This window comes from Thalassophryne amazonica, chromosome 3 (assembly GCF_902500255.1).
Source record: "Thalassophryne amazonica chromosome 3, fThaAma1.1, whole genome shotgun sequence".
Taxonomy (NCBI): domain Eukaryota; kingdom Metazoa; phylum Chordata; class Actinopteri; order Batrachoidiformes; family Batrachoididae; genus Thalassophryne; species Thalassophryne amazonica.
The window spans coordinates 87,044,275-87,059,204 of NC_047105.1; the positions used below are offsets into that span (position 1 = coordinate 87,044,275).

At 41.1% G+C, this 14,930-nt stretch overlaps 1 protein-coding gene across 3 annotated transcripts in view; it reads left to right on the forward strand.

The window, feature by feature from the left end:
• LOC117507217 (phosphatidate phosphatase LPIN2-like) overlaps positions 1-14,930 on the forward strand; it is a 56,902-nt gene that overhangs the window by 25,440 nt on the left and 16,532 nt on the right. For all 3 annotated transcript variants that reach the window (XM_034167038.1, XM_034167037.1, XM_034167035.1), the window contains exons 2-12: positions 832-1,032; positions 1,132-1,227; positions 1,352-1,611; positions 5,900-6,004; positions 6,852-6,963; positions 7,075-7,879; positions 8,017-8,110; positions 11,246-11,427; positions 11,515-11,608; positions 14,128-14,197; positions 14,786-14,875. In XM_034167038.1, coding sequence (XP_034022929.1) covers positions 841-1,032; positions 1,132-1,227; positions 1,352-1,611; positions 5,900-6,004; positions 6,852-6,963; positions 7,075-7,879; positions 8,017-8,110; positions 11,246-11,427; positions 11,515-11,608; positions 14,128-14,197; positions 14,786-14,875 — 2,100 coding nt within the window. In that variant the 5' untranslated portion in view covers positions 832-840. The remainder of the gene's footprint in view (positions 1-831; positions 1,033-1,131; positions 1,228-1,351; positions 1,612-5,899; positions 6,005-6,851; positions 6,964-7,074; positions 7,880-8,016; positions 8,111-11,245; positions 11,428-11,514; positions 11,609-14,127; positions 14,198-14,785; positions 14,876-14,930) is intronic.

Consider the following 14,930-nt stretch of genomic DNA (forward strand, 5'->3'; position numbering starts at 1 on the left):
ACATTTTAGGCCCTTTACAAGTATAGTTGTTGGACTTCCACAAAACTGAAGAAGTTACAGTAGTGATTGGCACTTCAGACAATGGCTAACGATGCTGTTGTTGTCTTTTTCCTGTTATAATAGTGCTTTAAGAAGTCTGTTATTCAAACTGTAACTGCATCAATCACCAACTCATCAAAAATACTCGCTCTTAAATCTGGGCCACTATATATTGAATTTGGATAAGAAAAGTTGATTCATTGTTCATTAAAAATAATGATTTATTTTTAGAGTGTTTTACTAGATGACTTAATCCAGTCTTTGCCATTGAAACTGTGTAATCAACACTTGCAAAAGATGTGTCCTTGAATAATCTTACATTGTATAATGAAAGACAAGCTTTGTTTCCATTGCACCAAATGAACATTTTTCTTGTTAGTTTGTTAAACATTTTAATTTCTTGTCTCTGGCAAGCGTCCTGGGCCAGGCTCAACCTTTTCACCGACTTAAAAGTTTTTTTTTTTTCTTTAAAGCTAAAATGCCGTATGTTATTAATGTTTCTATTTCTTGCCTCCATATGTTTACACAGATATTCCCCAAAATTTTATTTCAGGTGATAATCAAGCTTTTCCAAGTTAAAAAAAACAAACAAACAAAAACACGTAATTAGCTTTTCCTATCCCTGATCAGTCATACTGTTACATAAAAGCTACTTCGCTGTTGGATGCATTACTTGATATTTTCCGAGTTACATTTAAAACTTTAGGAAGCGTTTTGTCACTGGCTGATCCTACTTGGTGTCTCTCTCTCTCTTTTTTTTTTTTTCCTTCTGTCTTTCTGTTCTGACCCCAGTCCCAAACCATGAATATTGTGGGCCAGTTAGCGGAGACGGTGTTTGTGACTATGAAGGAGTTGTACCGAGGTATTAACCCCGCAACTCTCACTGGAGGGATTGATGTCATTGTGGTGCGACAGCCTGATGGATCATTTCAGTGTTCACCATTTCACGTTCGCTTTGGCAAGCTTGGTGTCCTGCGCTCAAAGGAGAAAGTGGTGAAAGTCTTCTGTTTATATTTTTAAATTTTCCCCATTTCTCTCTCTCTCTCTCTCTTTCTCACTTTCTCAGCACTGATAGTTCTCTCTACGATTTAGGTGGATATTGAGATAAACGGAGAATGTGTTGATCTACACATGAAACTGGGGGACAATGGAGAAGCGTTTTTTGTGGAGGAAAACGAAAACATGGAGGTAAGATGAACAACATTTGATGGTGATGGGGCACCATTAAATGAACAGCTTTAGTACTTACTTAAATGCTTTACATTGGTTAATTGTATTTTCTTCACAATGTTACACTTTATTTCCTCCACAGGACAAGGTCCCAGCTTATTTGTGCACCTCCCCAATTCCTTTTGAAATTATTGACGATCTGGAGGAGACGGCCGAGTCAGCCTCCATTCCCGGAGGAGGGACCCGGAAGAAGAAACGGCGTCGTAAACGTGTGCGTTCTGACGCTCACATGAGGGATGACACTGCCTCCTCGTCTGATGAACGAGAGAGGGAGAGAGAAAATGATCAGGCTGGACAGGAGACCCCCACGAAAGAAGCACTTGTCACTTCGTTGCATGATTGGTCAGTGATTTTTTTTGCAAAGATGCGCTTTATTTGCTGTGTTTTTTTTTTGTTTTTTTTTGTGTCAAGTATGTTTTAAGTAAAGCTGCAGTGTATGAGAGGTGTTTATACATAACATTCATAACCATCTGTTCATTTGTGAATAATTACCTACAACAATGAAACTATACTCACCAGCCGTTTTATTAGGTACACCGTGATAGCACCAGGTAGGGCATCCTTTTGCCTTCAGAACTGCCTTAATTCTTCATGGCATAGATTCAACAAGATGTTCGAAACATTCCTCAGAGATGTTGGTCCGTATTGAGGTGATAGCATCAGGCAGGCGCCCTTTCAGCCAGTCTGCTCATTCTCCTCTGACATCAACAAGGCATTTTCGTTCACTCAACTGCCGCTCACTGGATATCATCTTTTTTCTGACCATTCTCTATAAACCCTAAAGATGGTTTAGTGTGAAAATCCCAGTAGGTCAGCACTTTTTGAAATGCTTAGTCCTGCATGTCTGGCACCAACAACCGCGCCACATTCAAAGTCACTTAAATTCCCTTCCTTCCCCATTCTGATGCTCAGTTTTAATTTATATTGAGGGTTAAGATGGAAAATATGAAGCTACAGAGAGAGATACTGGTCTTCACCCACACAGAGAATATTCACTGTGGGCTGTTTCTTTGGTAACAAACAAGGGGAAGACAAATCTTGTTAAACTGCAAATCTTATTTTTCAGAATGAATGGTGTCTTTAAGCCACATCCTAATACTGGGAACTTCCTTTTTCTTCCAGAATGCCTGAATTGATAGTTTCTTGGCTACAATCAGACCATATGAGAGAAGTTGCTGTTGTGTTGTTATTAAAAGGTTGACAATACTTCAATTTTAAGGCAACCAGCTGCACAGACAATTTGAATTTTCTCAATTTAAGGATATTACATGTATCAATTTAGATTAAAAACTTTGCCAAAACTGCTGTTATATATGACCATTTTAAAGTTTTGATTCATATCAACTCACAGTTGCAAGTACAGGTCAGTTCAAGTCTGGGAGTATGTGCCGGTGCTGCGCTTCTCTGCATCGATGACATTATGGAACCACCTTTCGGTCCTGGGTAGCAACCCCCAGGCAGACAACCGGTCCATCCTCACATCTGTAAAATATCCTTGTGTCTGCTACAGTCAGGTGAAATTTGTGCATCCCCTTGGCCTTCTCCAGCTACTGGGGTCCTGGTACCTGTACACTGGATCACGCACAGAGAAACGCTCCACATGGCCAAAATGTTGACACTGACCCTCCCTCATAACACAAATGATACTTCTCATCTTAGTCTCACTAAGTAACTACTCCTTTAGCACAAAGGCATTCCATTGGGACCCAAGAATCCTTCTAAAGAGACCTAGTACCAAAGGCATCCAGTTGTCACCTTAGTCATCAATTAGTGTCCAAGTCTCACATCTACACAGCAAGACAGGCAGCACCAGGACCCTAAGAAGGACCTTTTCTTTTCCTCACCTCTGTCGAGTGACCTCATGACTCCATAAGCTCTTCCCAGGTGCCTCTTGATCTTAAAGGCCGAGAACCCAGAGACGTGAATATCACTGCCAAGATAAGTGAATGTCCCCATAAGATCAACACTTTCAGCACATACACACATGACTCCAGGAAGTCCTTAAAAGCCTGGATCTTCTTAGGGGAGGTGATGGTCTAGTGGTTAAGACGTTGGGCTGGAGACCAGAAGATCCTTGGTTCAAATCCCCACCTGACTAAGGGCCCTTGGGCAAGGTCTTTTAAACTCAGATAAAACTGAAGTTATTGTACTTGGCCCCACAAATCTTAGAAACATGGTGTCTAACCAGATCCTTACTCTGGATGGCATTACCCTGACCTCTAGTAATACTGTGAGAAATCTTGGAGTCATTTTTGATCAGGATATGTCATTCAAAGCGCATATTAAACAAATATGTAGGACTGCTTTTTTGCATTTACGCAATATCTCTAAAATCAGAAAGGTCTTGTCTCAGAGTGATGCTGAAAAACTAATTCATGCATTTATTTCCTCTAGGCTGGACTATTGTAATTCATTATTATCAGGTTGTCCTAAAAGTTCCCTAAAAAGCCTTCAGTTAATTCAAAATGCTGCAGCTAGAGTACTGACGGGGACTAGAAGGAGAGAGCATATCTTACCCATATTGGCCTCTCTTCATTGGCTTCCTGTTAATTCTAGAATATAATTTAAAATTCTTCTTCTTACTTATAAGGTTTTGAATAATCAGGTCCCATCTTATCTTAGGGACCTCGTAGTACCATATCACCCCAATAGAGCGCTTCGCTCTCAGACTGCAGGCTTACTTGTAGTTCCTAGGGTTTGTAAGAGTAGAATGGGAGGCAGAGCCTTCAGCTTTCAGGCTCCTCTCCTGTGGAACCAGCTCCCAATTCAGATCAGGGAGACAGACACCCTCTCTACTTTTAAGATTAGGCTTAAAACTTTCCTTTTTGCTAAAGCTTATAGTTAGGGCTGGATCAGGTGACCCTGAACCATCCCTTAGTTATGCTGCTATAGATGTAGACTGCTGGGGGGTTCCCATGATGCACTGTTTCTTTCTCTTTTTGCTCTATATGCACCACTCTGCATTTAATCATTACTGATCGATCTCTGCTCCCCTCCACAGCATGTCTTTTTCCTGGTTCTCTCCCTCAGCTCCAACCAGTCCCAGCAGAAGACTGCCCCTCCCTGAGCCTGGTTCTGCTGGAGGTTTCTTCCTGTTAAAAGGGAGTTTTTCCTTCCCACTGTAGCCAAGTGCTTGCTCACAGGGGGTCGTTTTGACCGTTGGGGTTTTACATAATTATTGTATGGCCTTGCCTTACAATATAAAGCGCCTTGGGGCAACTGTTTGTTGTGATTTGGCGCTATATAAAAAATTGATTGATTGATGTAGCACTCCCTACTGTCTGCCATAAACACCTCACACAATACAACAGGGTTTCTGGTACTCACCAGGGTATGACAAGTGTTTTGATCATGTTCTGGACAGCCACCACTCAGCTTCACTCAACGTCACTCCTTTACACGCCACCAGCGTGACAAGTTGGAAAGCACCAGGTTGTTCGGAAACTCCAAATCCAAGATAAAATGGAACAAAACTGAGACAGTAATTCATAAAACATAAACACTGAACACTGCGTACAAGCAATGGTAGCATAACACCTGTGCACAGTGGTGACACGCTGAACACATGCCTGCAGATGCTAGTGTTAGCAGTGAGTGCAGGCATTTTCATAGGCCATTTCATTTTCAAGGGCATTTTCACACACAAACCTCGGCACCTTTGAGCTTACGGCAAACCTGCTCTACCACTTGAGCTGAAGTCACATTACAAACAGAGGTGGTATATTCATGAGTTCATTTATCCATCCATCCATTTGATATCGCTCATCCTATTAACAGTTGTGGTGTTGAAGCCAACAGTATCTTTGCACACAAATCAAACTATAAAATAGATTGTATTAAAGTAAATAAAACAGGCAGGTAAATACACTCTATTAAGATTTGTGTAAAGATGGGCCAGGACTGGGGTGGTCGTGCAGGTTGTCTGTAAACCGACAGGTTGACGGCTCAAATCCTCACTACTTCTTCTGTATGTCAAAATGTCTCAAATTGCTTCCAGTCCTATCCTGATGTGAGAGGATAGAGTTAAAGCAAGCTACAGTACCATAAAACCATTAAAATAAACAAACATTTTAAATTCATTGGACTAGCAATTGCAAGTTTTGAGTTGATCTTAAATTGTTTGTGCTTTGAGCTTCTGATGCAGACGGAAAAGCGCTGTATAAATGCAGTCCATTTTCCATTTAAAGGTTTAAGTTGGTCAAGCATAGCAGTTTGATTAACCTTTGTAATTTAAATTGTTGCAACTAATATCCTTAAGGTCAGAAAATTTAAAATGTCAGTTACCTTAAATTTTTGTTTTCTCAGGTTTATCTTTCAAAGCGTTTAACTTACGTCAGTTTGAAGGTGCATTGCCCGTTTCACCCATCACTACCCTGGAGTGAAATCAGTTGAGTCCGTTGCAGAGTGATATGTAGATCTGAGCTCTTGAAATAAAGTTTATTATTAAACTTGGCATGAGATTTCAGCCTTTAAATTCTACATGTAGGACAAATCTGCAAGAAAGTTGCACAAAGTTATACTGTATGCTGTGGTGATGATTTTCATAGGAATTTCCATCACTCGCAATCACTTGACAAAGTGGAAAATGTCAGCACAGCAGTTAATAATTATTTTCCTGTGTTTGTAAAAGCAAATCGGTGTACTACTCATTCTCTGATGAGCCAAACTGGCCAGTGGTGGAAATGGAGGCCAAAGATACTCATCCATATTCAGATGAACACTCCCCAAAAGAAAGGTGAGGATTAATCACACTTCTAACAAGAGCAATCAGAGATTTCTGGCATCCGCTAATCCAGATACGGATCACCTCTAAAATTCAGTGAAGTTTTCCATTCCCTAATATCTATCTGTGGTACAAATTTGGTGAGAATGCGTGAAGTAGTTTTGAAGTAATACTTAAAAGCCTGTATAGGAAATCTTGATTCAGAATCTGGATCACCTCCAAAATTCAGTAGAGTCTCCCATGCCCTAATATCTATCTGTGGTACAAATGTGGTGAGAATCTGTGAAGCAGTTTTTATGTAATCCTTCAAAGCCTATAGAAAGTGAAATCTGGATCCGGATCTGGATCAGTTCCAAAATTTAATGGAGTCTTGGTCTAATATCTATCTGTGGTGAAAATGTGATGAGAATCTGAGCAGTAGTTTTGACGTAATCCTTCAAAGCTTATATAAATTGAAACTTGATCCAGAATCTGGATCTGGATCACCTCCAAAAGTCAATGGAATCTTCCTTGGCCTAATATCTATTTGTGGTGAAAATATCATCAAAATCCATGCAGTAGTTTTGACATAATATTGCTAACAAACAGAGAGACAAATAAATAAATGCCGATGATTTTATTACATCCTTTGCGGACGCAATTATGAAATCATGAATGTTTTGGGGAGTTTGTGTCTTCCTCATAATTGCATTGAATCACATGGACCTTTCTACACTGATAATTCATGTTTGCATTTGAAAGCTTGCTTTATTAATGACCACATAACTGCTGTGTTCAGTATTTGCTGTCATAATATCTCTTACACTGAACTCATAATTATTTATTCATTTTTTAAACTAGTTTTAATGATTTCCTGCAGTCCTGTGTTCAACAGTCGGCCAAACTCTCCTAAGAGTGATTCTGAGCTTCTGGTTAAACATCAAGACTCCACAGAGCCACAGATGCAGTGGAACTGGGGAGGGTTTCCTATGGTATGACAAATCACACTGATGTGTGTTTACGCTTTTCCTTTTAATGCATTAAATTTGAGATTGTTGTGTTAAGAAACTTGTTAAAATGGCAGCTTTTGTCATCCTTTGCAGCCATGCCAGTCATCGAGGGTGTCTGTGGAACTGGAGGACATCGCTCATTTTGGCACGTCTCATTTCTGCACCATTCAAAGACAAGAGTCATTTGATATGGGCTGTGAACCCGTGATCACCTGTGGTAAAGTTCGCAGCGTAAAGGTGGTCAGGCCACAGCCTAGGACTCGCTCCCTAGATCTAAGTAGCTACTCTGTACAAACTGCACATTTTTCCTCAGAGATAATCCCTCATGTTGCCCATTCCATGTCCTTTGACCTCTCAGTGTGTTGCCCAGCATCAGGATCAACCAATGTGGAGTCAAGACAGGCACTTCAATCCATATTGGAGCAGGAAACTACAAACTTCAACAGCAATGAAGCCACTGTGACCAATACAATCGACTCTTTGTGGAAAAATGGTGGAACGGAACCAGAAAATGTGCAGCCCATGACAGAGAACACAGTCAAATCAGAAGCAGCTGTAGAGAGAGATACGCTTGTCTTATCTCATGTACGTTTTAAGACAGCATCAAGTTCCACTGGTACAGAGTTCTCAAAAAGCAGAGAAAATCAACAACAGCTGGGTGCTTTGTCCGAGCTAAGTGAACAGAGTTCCACCAGCCTGTACCCCTCCACCTGCGCTGAGGCAGGGGAAGAGGATGGTGGGCCTGATGTGGTGAATGGGTCAATAGCAGGCTCACCAACTGAACCACCCAAGACTAAGGGAGAAGTTCAAGATGCTAGGACAAGCTCATGTGTAACAGAGAGGTTAGGAAGCGCCTCTGAGGCAACCTACAAAACAGATCATCCAGAGAAAAAGAAAGGTGAGTTGTTTTTCAGTTATGTCAGTTTTTATTACATTTTGTCTCTACATTGTAGCTGTGGTGTTTTAGGCTTAGGCTATAATGAATGTGAGTTTCTGTCAATGTTTACCAGTTGGATTTGTCTTACTGTGTCCCAGGTAAACGTAACCACCATCTGGGACCAACAGGTATCTACTTAGATGATTTGACGAAACTGGATCCTGAGGTTGCCGCACTATACTTCCCAAAGAGGTAAAAAATAAAAATCATGGTCTGGTCAGTTGAGAACACTGGTGCCACACACTGGCACCTCTGACACTCTAAACAGCCACCCTTGGTTCCAGTTGGTATCCATACAGACAGAACACCAGTCTATCCCTACTTCCCCAAAGTACTTCCCCACTTCTGTGCTTGTGCAGCTCCCCAGCAGCACCTGCAGGATCATGCTCAGGAACGTGTTCCGACATAGCTATCATGACTATTTAGCAGCTTTGACTGAGGTTTATTTGTGATCACCTTGTTCTCAATAAAACTATGTTTGTACATATGTTAGCAAGATATCTTCAGAAGACCTACCCGTGTCGCCAACTGAATGGGCTCCCTAAAAATCGTTCCGCCCTGCCTTCACTGCGCATGCGTCATTTCTGTGCGTCAGCTGCGGTTCACCGACTATCACCTCATTTCTGCTTCAAACTGCACTCCAGTCATCATCTATCTCAGCGACAGATATCTGAAGCTTTTTACAACAATCATTTCCACATAAATTCAGCCTTATTTCATCAGAAAAGATGGAGGATTGGATCAGAGCACTGCACCTCTGTCATTTCAAAGTACCAGTAGCGACTCACTGGTTAACGCCTCGTTTCTGCTTAAAACGGCCTCGTTTCTACTTAAAACTGACTTTAGAATGTTTTAAGAGGTTTTACTTTGTTATCTAATGGTTAATAATCGCATTATTCTCTTTGATCGCTTTGGGTGGAGAGACTCAAGTCTCAGCTGACCTGCTGTGGTCCCAAATGACGCATGTGCAGTGAAGGCAGGCAGATCAATTTTTAGCAGGGGACCATTCGGTCTGCGACACTGGTACTCTGATTATGATCAAATATGGCAGGTGCATTGTTATTTATAAATGGGAAGGATTTCTCGGGCCCATGGCAAATTTTATAGAAATGAGTTCAGCTATTTTATTGTCCATGAAATTGACATTTTAAAGCCCATGTAATATTTTATCTTCATTTCTGATACATTGAAATATGGGTGTGGCATTGCCTTGCAATCTGAGCACTTCTAGTTTCCAATGGAATAGGCTGATCAGGAGCAGCGTAGTGGTTTAGTGATTAGTACTGTTACCTCACAGTAAGATGTCCCAGATTCACTTCTGACATTGTCATTTCTGTGTGGAGTTTGCATCTTCTCCCTGTGTTTGTGTGGGTGGGATGTAGTGTGGCAGAGAGAAACAATATTTGAAAGAAATGTTTCATCAACAAGAGGTGTTATTCCCTCCTAGTTCCCTCTTCTGGCTTATTCCCACTTCCAGACACAAGTAGTTTAGTTGAACTGGCAACTTTAAATTGACCGTGTGTGTGTGTGTGTGTGTGTGTGTGTGTGTGTGTGTGTGTGTGTGTGTGTGTGTGTGTGTGTGTGTGTGTGTGTGTGTGTGTGTGTGTGTGTGTGTGTGTGTGTGTGTGTGTGTGTGTGTGTGTGTGTGTGTGTGTGTGTGTGTGTGTGTGTGTTGGCTTTGCGATAGGCTGGTGGCCTGTCCAGGGTGTACTCCACTTCTTGCCCTGTGACTGCTGGGTTAGGCTCCAGCTCGCAGCCCCATGACCTTTAATTGCAATGGGGGGGGGGTATTCTTTAACATGATGCAGTCATTGTGGTATTTATCTTTCTGTCACTATTTTGCACATTCTGAAGAGATTGTTTGTTCCTTTTGATATATACCAGATAGATAACAAAACACAGTATGCAGTAGTATGATGTATTCCTGTATGACAATGTCATAATTGAGTGCAGACAGTTACATAATTTAAAAGTGTGTATTGTGCTAAATTATTGCTTATCTACATTTTACACATAATATGGCTGAAGTTTTTTGTTGAACATCCACGGAGTCCCACAGTTCCTTAAATCTATATTTAGAAGCTCCACTGCTTTAAGCAAAATTTCAGCCAGATCAGCTCATTTTACACTTCCGTGCCATATGTCACAAAGATACTCTGCCACATTCCCAAAGAAACTGTGGTAGGGCCACACCTCTGATGGGTTTGGGGTGTAGCACTCAGCTCCTTTGAATGGTGCTACTTTAGGATCATCACAGTGTCTGTGAAACATTTTTGGCTCCAAACTATCTGCTTATAAGCCATGTGGTGACCTATATCAGCTTACTGAAAATATTTGTTCTGACACATTTATATGAGATGATTGGTAACTGGAAGTATTGAACGTAAACATTTGCTGTCTAATGGAGCAAATATGGAAGTAAATTCATTTATTTGATTTTATCTTATTATTTTTTATTGTATGGTTGTTATTTTTGTTCATGTTTTATGGCTTTTAATTATTTTAGTTGTATTTTGTTTACTCAGTCACTCACTCATCTTCAACCGTTTATCTGGAGCCAGGTCGCGGGGCAACAGCTCCAGCAGGCGACCCCAAAGTTCCATTTCCTGTGCCACATTAACCACCTCTGACTGGGGTATACCGAGGCGTTCCCAGGCCAGTGTGGAGATATAATCTCTCCACCTAGTCCTGGGTCTTCCCCGGGGTCTCCGTGCCTGGAACACCTCCCAAGGGAAGCGCCCAGGGGGCATCCTTATCACATGCCTGAACCACCTCAGCTGGCTCCTCTCAACATGAAGGAGCAGTGGCTCTACTCCGAACTCCCCACGGATGACTGAACGTCTCACCTTATGTTTATGGGAGACACCAGCCGCCCTCCTGAGGAAACCCATTTCCGGCGATTGTACCCACGATCTAGTTCTTTTGGTCGTGACCCAACCCTCATGACCGTAGGTGAGAGTAGGAATGAAGATTGACTAGCGGATCGAGCGATTCGCCTTTTGGCCCAGCTCCCTTTTTGTCACAACAGTACGGTAGACGGAATGCAACACCACCCCTGCTGCGCTGATTCTCCGGCCAAACTCATGCCCCATTGTCCCCTCACTCGTGAACAAGACCCCGAGGTAATTGAACTCCTTCACTTCGGGCAAGACCTCATTCCCTATTTTGTTTAAAATTTTATGTTTTATGCATTTATGAATTGTTATGTCTTTTACAATGATTTTATTTATTCTTCTGTACAGCGCTTTGGTCCACTGTGGTTGTTTTAAAGCATTTAACAAATAAAGTTGGTTGGTTAAATGGTAAAAATGTGTGTTGTCTCTGCAGTGATACAGAGGGAGCATCTTATCGAGGGGCAGAGCAGGGATCAGGGAGCCAGTCCCCACAATCAGTGGGTAGCGCGGCCATGGACAGTGGCACAGAGTACTTGTCAGATTCCGCCACCTACAGCATGGATGTTAGCATGTCCCTCTGTAGGCGTGAGGGTGATGCCAGCCAAATTACCAAGGGTAAGTGGGGTCAGATGTGTTTTAACAAGGCAGAGCACCTCAATGAGATATTTGAAAAAGTCAGTTATATTTGTGCTCTCTATACAGAAAACTTTATGGAGCACATTGTGACATATCAGGATTTTGTCAACAATCCAGGAATCATTGAAGATCCAAGTCTTGTCATCTGTATCAACTCCAAGTAAAATTTACAAACTGTTATGTTTAGAAATGTCAGAATAAACTCAGAGATGCAACCAAACATGTAATGTAAGTAAATAGCATTTTGGAAGAGGCCACTATTAACAGCTCGGTGAGAGAAATTCACTCTACCTTCATCAGTCTAGGCATCTTAAAGAAGAGGGCTTACAAATTTAAGTAAAGCACCTTGAGGGGGAAAGAAAAGATGTGGTGAGAGTTACCATTACCATGTTTTTTTTTCTGATTTTGATATTTAGAAGGAATTCAGTTGCATGAACAACTAGCAGTTCTTAAAAATACCCCAAGCTAATGTTTATGTTTAGTAATGTTTATGTTTAGTACACAGACTTACTACTTTCTGCTGCATTCTGCTGTTTGAGAATTAGACAGATGCACCTGATGCTTTAAATGTTCCAGTCTGGATATACAGTGAGGAAAATAAGTATTTGAATTTGGCATGTTCTCCCACTTAGAAATCATGGAGGGGTCTGAAATTTTCATCTTCGGTGCATGTCCACTGTGAGAGACATAATCTAAAAAAAAATAAATAAATAAAAAATCCAGAAATCACAATGTATGATTTTTATATATATATATATATATATATATATATATATAATTTATTTGTATGTTACTGCTGCAAATAAGTAGTTGAACACCTGTGAAAATCAATGTTAATATTTGGTACCCGCCTTTGTTTGCAATTACAGAGGTCAAACGTTTCCTGTAGTTTTTCACCAGGTTTTCACACACTGCAGCAGGGATTTTGGTCCACTCCTCCATACAGATCTTCTCTTGATCTTTCAAGTTTGGAGTTTCAGCTCCCTCCAAAGATTTTCTATTGAGTTCCGGTCTGGAGACTGGCCAGGCCACTCCAGGACCTTGAAATGCTTCTTACGGAGCCCCTCCTTAGTTGCCCTAGCTGTGTGTTTGGGGTCATTGTCATGCTGGAAGACCCAGCCATGACCCATCTTCAATGCTCTTACTGAGGGAAGGAGGTTGTTGGCCAAAATCTCGCAATACATGACCCCATCCATCCTCCCTTCAATACGGTGCAGTCATCCTGTCCCCTTTGCAGAAGAGCACCCCCAGAGTATGATGTTTCCACCCCCATGCTTCACGGTTGGGATGGTTTTCTTGGGGTTGTTCTCATCCTCTAAACATGGTAAGTGGAATTGATTCCAAAAAGCTCTATTCTGGTCTCATCTGACCACATGACCTTCTCCCATGCCTCCTTGGATCATCCAGATGGTCACTGGTGAACTTCAAACGGGCCTGGACATGTGCTGGCTTGAGCAGGGGGACCTTGCTGCCCTGCAGGATTTTAAACCATGACAGCATCGTGTGTTACTAATGTAATCTTTGTGACTGTGGTCCCAGCTCTCTTCAGGTCATTGACCAGGTCCTCCTGTGTAGTTCTGAGCTTTCTCAAAATCATCCTTACCCCACAAGGTGAGATCTTGCATGAAATCCCAGACCGAGGGAGATTGACAGTCATCTTGTTTTTCTTCCACTTTCTAATAAATAATCATAACAGTTGTTGTCTTCTACCAAGCTGCTTGCCTGTTGTCCTGTAGTCCATCCCAGCCTTTTGCAGGTCTACAGTTTTGTCCCTGGTGTCCTTAGACAGCTCTTTGGTCTTGGCTATGGTGGACAGGTTGGAGTGTGATTGTTTGAGTGTGTGAACAGGTGTCTTTTATACAGGTAACAAGTTCAAACAGGTGCAATTAATACAGGTAAAGAGTGCAGAATAAGAGGGCTTCTTAAAGAAACATTAACATGTCCGTGTGAGCCAGAATTCTTGCTGGTTGGTTCAAATACTTATTTGCAGCAGTAACATACAAATACATTATTAAAAAATCATACATTGTGATTTTCAGATTTTTTTTGTTAGATTATGTCTCTCACAGTGGACATGCACCTAAGACGGAAATTTCAGACACCTCCATGATTTCTAAGTGGGAGAATGTGCAAAATCGCAGGGTGTTCAAATACTTATTTTCCTCACTGTATAAATACACAAACTAATGAACAAATGAATTACAGGTGTGGGAAATTATAATCAGACTGCAGCTGGGGAAGAAAACACAGGAAGAATTTAACTCAACAAGAACAATCAGATCACCAAAATAACACAGGAAGACAAACTACAATTGATAAAGAAACAAAAACCATGATCAGACTAACCCCAGGAATAAGACACCATAATAAAGGAAACTAAATTGCAGACGGTAACAAAAATAACCAAAGACAGTTATGAACACAGATAGTGATACAAACATAACAGCTCATATGGACATGGACACAGACAACACTAGGAACTGTCACTAGGGGAAGTCAGTGACTGGATGTTTGACTGGACACAAACCCATAAAGAAAAGGCACAGACTGCAACACAGACGCACAAACAATACAAACTGTGTATTATTTAAAGTAAAAGGTTTCTTCACGTTGCTCAGATATATATCCCATGTAAATTAATGTTGATGATTACTTATCAGCTATCTTTATCTTTCACAGTTACTATAACTGGGCTGTGGCTGCTCCAATGGTCTTGTCAATGGCAGCTTTCCAGAAGAATCTACCCACGGTATATAAGAATCCATACATTGGAACCTCAGTATTTTTAACAAATTTTGGTTGGAAAAATAAATCAGCAAGGCCTTACATATCTTGACATTTATATTCCCAATTTGCTTGGTTTTACATACGAGAGCGTATGAGCACTTTAAGGCCTGGCGCAAAGGAGTGCACAGTGTAACACAAGCATCAATTGTACTTTCCACTTAATGCAGTTGTGATTTTCATATCCAGCACCCACATCTGTTAAATTGCAAGTGGTATTGCATTAATCTCTGAACCCATGATTGTGTTGGTCAACAAATGAGGTGTGGTCAGGTGCAGTGAGTGTTGGTGGATAGCTATCACAAGTCATCAGAAAGCACTTGCAGAAGAGACCAACAAAAACTTAATTTAAAGTCCAGCACAATGTGTTTGCTTTACAAAGGATGCAGTAATCACGTACTCCTTGCATGGCAGGTTCCTGATGCACATATACTCTGACCACAGAGATGCATATTAACACGTTATATTACGAAGAACCTGAATGGAAAGCAATAATTAATCACAAAATAAAAGTAAAGACTCATGGAAAATACAGTTTGTTTGTACTATATAGAGTGCTGTCGAAAAGCTGGTGAAGGATAAAATGCCAAAAAAGTCTGGACGCTGGTGGTTCTCTTGGAGAAGACGAGACATGAAAAACCAGGTAGAAGCCTAGTTAGTCTTACTTTTTCCTCATTTATTTTTGTTTACTTACCAGC